The 7,500-nt window shown below is 45.3% G+C and overlaps 1 protein-coding gene across 1 annotated transcript in view; it reads right to left on the bottom strand.

The window, feature by feature from the left end:
- Positions 1 to 3,776: 3,776 nt before the first annotated feature.
- LOC119597244 (meiotic recombination protein SPO11-like) overlaps positions 3,777 to 7,500 on the bottom strand; it is a 41,520-nt gene continuing 37,796 nt past the window's right edge. The window contains exons 6-7 of the mRNA XM_037946777.1: positions 5,957 to 6,139; positions 3,777 to 5,792 (exon numbers count right to left, since the gene is read on the bottom strand). Of these exons, the coding sequence (XP_037802705.1) occupies positions 5,670 to 5,792; positions 5,957 to 6,139 (306 nt within the window). The 3' untranslated portion in view covers positions 3,777 to 5,669. The remainder of the gene's footprint in view (positions 5,793 to 5,956; positions 6,140 to 7,500) is intronic.

Genomic DNA, 7,500 nt, shown 5'->3' with positions numbered 1-7,500 from the left:
AACACGCCTCAGTTACTTCCAAAACCTCTAAAAGCCCGGCCCTATCTCTTCGCAGTAACATCCAAATCTATCTCCGTTTCGAGGCTCGCTATACAGTCCGCTCAAGTATCATACACAACAAAATGCGACGGGCTTTAAAGACGCTACGTTTTCACAATTTTTCTTTTATTTCTTTCAAAGTCCAAACCTACTCAGCTAGCCGGAATTTTACACCATACTTTATCCACTTATACAATCTTCGTCCACAAACATTCTTTTTTAAGTTCTTGAATACCATTCCCCCTTTGATTTCGAACACAATGCGCGTTCAATCTCGGAACGGCGGTGCACTCAGTACCTACCCGAGCCAGAAAATACTTCAAAGCGAAACATAACCCCTCCTTTCACGTTCCTTCGCATTCACTCACAACCATCGACCAACCACCATGGAATTGAAACTTTACTTTAGATAAAAATCCCACCAAAGCCAAGGGCACTATCTCGACTCTCCCAGGAAAGAAACGCAATTCATAGTAAGTCAAAAATAGAGCTCTCATCGCGATCATCAGTTACTTACCAGATGGAGCTCACCGTGGCAACCGGTCCCAGAGCTCCGAGCCGCATTCAGATTTATTCCGGCTGCCGATGACGCCGCGGAGAGTCGGGGGATGGGAGGGCTGGCGAAGGGATCGGCTGCGCTGTGCCCGGCCCTCCGAGTGGCAGAAGGCCTTTCTTGTGATTTTTTTTTTATCATTTATCGTTTTAGCCGCCATTTGCTTTATCATTCAATGCGGTGGTTTCTAACCTTTTTTCATGCTGTGGCCCCGACCAGTATATAATAATCTCCATGGCCCCGATCAATGACTATCATCCTTTCAGATTCAGTAATTACTAGTTATGGTGTCAGTAGCTATAGGACAAGAACATTTTACAGAAAGATTCCTATCTACTGATACGCGAGAATTTATAAAATGTAGTTATTGTTGGTGCGATAAAATTCAATTAATTTGATTTCATTTTCATATTGCTCCATAGTCCCCAAAAAGTACCCCGTGCCCCCCCTTCGGGCCATGGCCCACAGTTTGGGAACCCCTGATCTAATGGGATGACGTGCACTTTCCACTTACCAACTCCCCAACCACAGCATTGCATATCCTTTCTTAAAATACAGTTTAAGATTTGCTAATGCTATCAGACATTTCTATTCCATTGTAACAATTACCCTTATTATTACATTATTTCATACTGCATCACCTAACTCCACCACCGAAGCCGTCGCGCACTGGCCATTCCCTCACTGCATCTGTGATCTATCCCAGTTTATCTATCTTACGCTACATAAAATCACCCTACGCTGCTCTGAACACCATACCTCCCCTATCTGCGCAGCCCACTCCAACACCGAAGCCGTCGCGCTGGCCCATTCCCTCGCTGCATCTACCTGTCATCTGTCTGTTATCTACCTACTTAAACCAACTTACGCTACATTAAATCGCACTGCACTCCCTTCAACACCTTACTTCACCCATCCACGCCCCAGAACCCAAGCCGCGGCGCGCGGGCCCATTCCCTCGCGCCATCTCGTCACAAACCGCCACTCTCGCCCAACGAGGCCCTTCATCCGGGCGGAGCCATCCAACAATCCTCGCCGTCATCACCGCCTTTTTACGACGCTGACGGAGGATTCGGTCTTCTCTTTCTTGGTCATTAACACTCTTGACTCGTGGTGACTTTTTTCCCGAAGCAGATTAGATTCTCTTTAATAACGCTCTCTGAGATTCGCTCCCTTGTATTTATATTTATTTATAAAATTATGTATATTTTTCCCCCCCCAAGCAGTATTAGATTCCCCGTAATAACGCTCTCTGAGATTCGCTCCTTCTTGTATTTATATTTTCTTATTTATTTCTGTCTTATTTCGTTCCTTCCCCCTTACACACACCGAAAGAAACAAACGTCACGGTCCACTGTGGCGTTATCCGTATGCTTTTATGATCCTGGCAAAGGAGGAAAGGACAAGGCTTGTTTCCACACTCCGTAAGCCGCTTACATGCGCATCAACTTCAATAAGTGCCTATGTTGTCTTCGTAAAAAAAAAAAAAAAAAAAAAAAAAAAAAAAAAAAAAAAAAAAAAAAAAAAAAAAAAAAAAAAAAAGCTCTTGACGCTTTTAACTCTTTAGAAAAACCCATGTCGACTTGTTCTTTGTTTTGTGCCATAAAAAATATATAAGATTTCCCTCTAAAGACCGTTATTTTATGTTCATATCACTGGTACTCTTTTTGACAATGTCTTTATTACCGCTATAAAATCGACCGTCCCTTCTTGAAGGAATTTGCTTAATCGTGATGTTTATAGACAAAAGATATGATTTTATAAGAAACTCTTGCAGATAATTTGGTACGCTCAATTGTAGCACATGTGTACTCCAAGAAGCGGAAAATATAACTAAGCGGAAAAGCGGCCCTTCAGTCTTCACAAATGTGTAACACAAACCCGACCCTTAAACTAACGTTTTTTTTCCTTCTGGGCCCACACTTTCACCACAGGTACGGAAGCAAACGAAATAGCCGACCGCAGTACGAGTGGGATGGCTTTCGATGACAACCGCCATGGCTTTCATTATAACTCTGGAGGAGAGGTCCGCGGTGTTTGAGATACTGCACATGTCAACGCCGGAAAAGTTTTAACAATCTCGAGCTGTTTATCTTCCAGTATGTTTGCGTTGATTATTTTCTTAATTGTTTCCCCCCTTTTCAATTGCTTCGCTTCGCTTTTGTTTGAGTTTCCGAGATCATTCAAGTAGTTAATAGCGGTGAAAAAAATCAGCGGGTCAGAATGAAAAGAGTGGGAATTTCTAATTAGTCCCGATTTTGAAACTGAGGCAGGCGAAGTCCCCGAGGCGAAGTCTGCTCAAAACATTTCACCGTCCTTTTGGTGCTCGAACTTCTGGCTGCTGTTGTTGTTTTCAGTTAAGATTTTCGTCGACATTTCTTCATATCTTTGTGCCGTTGAGCTTCATTCCACTCTCTTCCCCTCCCCCAGTCGCTCTCTCTCTCTCTCTCTCGCTCTCTCTCTCTCTCTCTCTCTCTCTCTCTCTCTCTCTTTTGCATGTGTTTCATAATAAAATTCGCCTGTACATCTGAGAGGAAAAACTATATAAAAAAATAAGTTATAGCCACAACGCGCGTCCAAGACTTCGTCAGGCAAGTTGTAATTACTTAGAAAACTAAAGACATAAAAGATTTCCCTAAAGAAATTTCATTTGTGTCACACTGCCTGGATCTAAAAAATAATAATAAACAAATAGATAAATAAAAAAAACAAGTTTTTTTCCTTTCTTTCTTTCTCTCTTCCCCGCCAGCTGACTATCCAGCCACAAAGTGAGTCTTCAGAAATGTTATGACGACTGACCATAAGACGTTTAGACACGCTACAACACACGAGTCTGATCAACTTTAGACCGGAATCGATTTAATCCCATGTGACGTTCGTGATATCACAAAACGCCCTGAACATAAATGCACAAGGAAACCAGTAATAATGATAATAACAATAATAATAAGAGAGAGAGTACACACACCACACACACATATGTATGTGTATGTGTGTGTGTGTGTGTGTGTGTGTGTGTGTGTGTGTGTGTGTGTGTGTGTGTGTGTGGTGTGTGTGTGTGTGTGTGTGTGTTGTGTGTGTGTGGTGTGCGTGTATTATATTATATCATATATATATATATAATATATATATATATATATATATATATATATATATATATATATATATATATATAATACGATGCTCGAATCGATACACATAAACATTAGAATAGCATGCTGGAGGTAAAACAGAAAGACATTTGCAGTGTCAGCAATTATAATTATTCCTTCATCACAAATAAACGGATTCATCGAAGCTCTAATATCAAACCAATTTACACTGAAATTCATATACAGTCTGTCGTTGTAAATGACAGAACATTTTCCAAGTCAATGTAGCGTGACCCCCCCCTCCAAAAAAAAAAAAAAAGAAAAAGAAAAAATCTGCCAATCTGCAGATCCGGTAATTCAATCAACATCACGAAATGATGAAAGACACATACTTTGCCTACTGGTTATCTCGTTAACTATTCAGACTCGGGACTCAACTTATGGCTTGGAGATTCTATTAAGCGATAGACGATATCCCGGGGAACTTTGGAAACACCACTTAATATTCATGAGCAAAATCTATACTAGTCTATCATTGGTGACAAAAGCCGATGATGGATTTCCGTTCTATCGCTTCGTAAAAAAATCACTCAGTACAAAAAAAAAAACTGAACTATGGCAATATTTAAAAGAAAAAAGAACGAAAAATCAAACTGATTCTTGATTATCTCGCTGCAGATTCATCAAGCAGAATATTACACCGAAATAATAAATTTGCAGAGCGTAATGCATTCTTTCTGTTCATCGCTGCAACAAATCAAGAAGGAGAAGCCGTGGTAAATCCTAAAGCGTACCTATTCCTCTGCTGCGAATATTTATTCAGTTTTAATATGATTCTGACCTGGAAGATAATGAACCCTTTGTACGCACTGCATTTAATCCGTGAACAGCGAACATTCCTTGTTCTTTCCTCTTTCATACCTCCATATGAAACAATATACAAACAAATGAACCCTCAAATTAAGAGCAGTCAGGCGGGTCCATCTCGGAAATGGAGCATTTAAGGAAATTTCGGCACATTTCCTGCCTTCGGCTACTTGGTCCTTCTATGTGTATTGCACACTCTGCAGTCCCCCCTGTTCTTAGCCATTAAGCATCCCCGTTCTCCCACGTGCAGAATCGCTTACAATCAAAATCTTGTGAATCAATATCTTCCGCCAATCACAAGAAGCATCTTCCGCGGTCTCCGTCACAATCTCTCTCAACATCTATCTCCTCCAATAAACTGTCTCAGCTCCTTCCATCATCCGTCCTCATTTTCCCTCTCTTATCGACTTTCTTTTCTGGGTTATCTGTTCCCCCTTCCCGGTGTCACCCGATCAATCACCCCGCGGACTCAGGATGCTCCTTCTCCTTCTTCTTCTTCTTTTTCTTCTTCTCCTCCTCCTACATCTCCTCCATGCTCCGATTTCATGTTCTTCCGGGCCACCTTTGTCTTTATCATTTGCCTCTGCGCCCACCCGACTCTGGCATTAGGAATGTATGTTTCAGCTGTTCCCCTTTCCCTCCGCCCATTAATCCGTCTTCCCTTCCTCACACCTCCCTCAGAGTTGGCCGGGGTGCCTGAGGGAAGTACAGCCGCCCGGGGCCTCCGCACACGCTGATGGAGCTAATAGAAGCCACTTAGCTCACAAGATGCAAGATCCCGCCTTGTGCCGGGGAAGGCGCGGGAGGAGGAGTGCTTAGGGGCCACGAGGGAGACGCGGCCTTTCGCGTCCTCCTCTCTACGCTGCTGGCGGTAAGTGACCACGACGGGTGAAGAGAGACACCAAGATTTATTGTGAGTACGGTGCATGGTCGAGGGTAATTGCTGAAGATGGGGGCAAGAAGTGCAGCAAGAAAGAATAAGAGAAAAAGAGAAAGATACAAACAGGAGAGAAAAGAAACGCGTAAAGATAACGCACAAGTAGAACGTTGGCGACGAGCGACGCAGATGATAAGGAGCGTGGAGGAGATAGGCAGAAGGATAAAGGATTGCCAAAAAGCTATGTGATCCAGCCTCCTTGTCTGATCTTGGTCGGGATGTAGGAGGACGTGAGGTAGTCGTGCGCGATGTGAGTCAGGCTCTGGATCTCCGCTTTGTAGCCTGATTTCTGCTGCTCGTGAATCTGACAGGGAAAGGGAGATACGTGATGCATTAGGATCTGATTCGGAATTATTAAAGAGTTTTTGTCTAGACACAAGCGTCATGTGCTCCAGGATTAAATCAGATTTTCTACTTTGACGTCAAGACCTCCCCCGCCTCTCTCGCATGCACCAGCCGCTGTCTCACCTGGTGCAGCCATGCCGGGCACTTCGAGACAAGCGGGTGGGCAGCGAGCGTAGCCAGCTTCCCGTGGTCCGTGGGCGTGAGGGGCAAGAGGGCGTGGGCGGGCAGCTGAAGCGCCGGCAGGTCAGATGGCAGCACGCCCAACCACGCCAGACTCCGCACGGTGAGGCCGGGCTCCTCGCGGGCCTGGCGGTGCATTTTTAAACGAACGGGATAACTTGGATTTCACCGCAGGCGAGGCAATTAGCTGGAAAATGTCTATCAACGGAAGTTTGTTTGGCAGACGTGTGTGCGTGCGTGCGTGTGTGTGTGTGTGTGTGTGTGTGTGTGTGTGTGTGTGTGTGTGTGTGTGTGTGTGTGTGTGTGTGTGTGTGTGTGCGTGCGTGCGTGCGCGCGCGTGTGTGTATGTGTGTGTGTGTGTGTGTGTGCGCGCGCGCGTGTGTGTGTGCGTTTGTGCGTTTTCATGGGTGTGCGTGTGCGTGGGCATGTGTCTGCGCTCGCGCGTGTGTGAGTGCGCCCGCGCCTGTTGATGTGTACATGCGCGTGTACTTTTACTCGTGCGCGCGTGCTTTTATGCTTGTGAGCGTGCGTGAGTAATAACATTTATAAAAGCCATGTAACACATTTATAAATCCAATGCAGCCAAATCACCCCCATGGTCTCGCAGGGAGAAATAGAACAGATAAACAAACAAATAAAATCCGCATAAAACATGCAAATCCAACATAAAAAGAATCGAACCAACGATGGAATTTGTTGGTAATTGAGGGAGGGAGGGAAGAGAGGAAGGGAGGGAGGGAAGAGAGGAAGGGAGGGAGGGAAGAGAGGAAGGGAGGGAGGGAAGAGAGGAAGGGAGGGAGGGAAGAGAGGAAGGGAGGGAGGGAAGAGGGAAAGGAAGGGAGGGCGGGGAGTGAGTGAAAGGAGGGGAGAGAGGGAGGGGAAGGAAAAGTAAGGAAACGAAGAGGTGGAGATAACGAAGGTAAGGAAGAGAACAAGGAAAAAGGAAGAGGGAATGGCAAGGGAAGGAAAGGGAAGGGAGAAAGAAGGGTAGAATGAGAAAGGAGAAACGTGGGAGAGCGAAAGGAGAGAAGGATGAAAAAGTTAGAAGCTGGGGAAGCGTAAGAAAGGAAGGGAAGGGAAGAGTGAAAAGAGACGCGAGAGAAAAGGGAGTAAAGATGGTGAAGGTGGATGGAAAGAGGAAGGTGGGTGGAAAGGAGGGGGAGAGGAAAAAGAGAAGGGAGGAATAAGAGGAGGAGGGGAGGAAGAAGAGGAGGGAGGAATAAGGGGAGGAGGGAAGGAGGGGAGGAAGGAGAGGTGGAGGCAGGGAAAGATCTCGGCCATCAGACGTGGCCTCTATGATCGGTCTCTTGATTATGGCTTTAATTCTGCACTTTCTGAGAGAAAATGTAGGATGAGCGACGCACCCTGGCCCCTGCCGGCTGCAGCAACCCCTGCCCCCTCCCCTTCACAGGAAAAGGGGGTCGACTCGTCCAGAAGGGAAGGGGATCCCGAAACCGTTCAGCTCAACACTGCTAGAAAGGGAATAT

This window comes from Penaeus monodon, chromosome 39, assembly GCF_015228065.2.
Source record: "Penaeus monodon isolate SGIC_2016 chromosome 39, NSTDA_Pmon_1, whole genome shotgun sequence".
In the NCBI taxonomy this organism is placed as follows: Eukaryota; Metazoa; Arthropoda; class Malacostraca; order Decapoda; family Penaeidae; genus Penaeus; species Penaeus monodon.
Note: the sequence above shows the minus strand (reverse complement) of the source record. Positions and strands in the feature narration are given on the sequence as shown.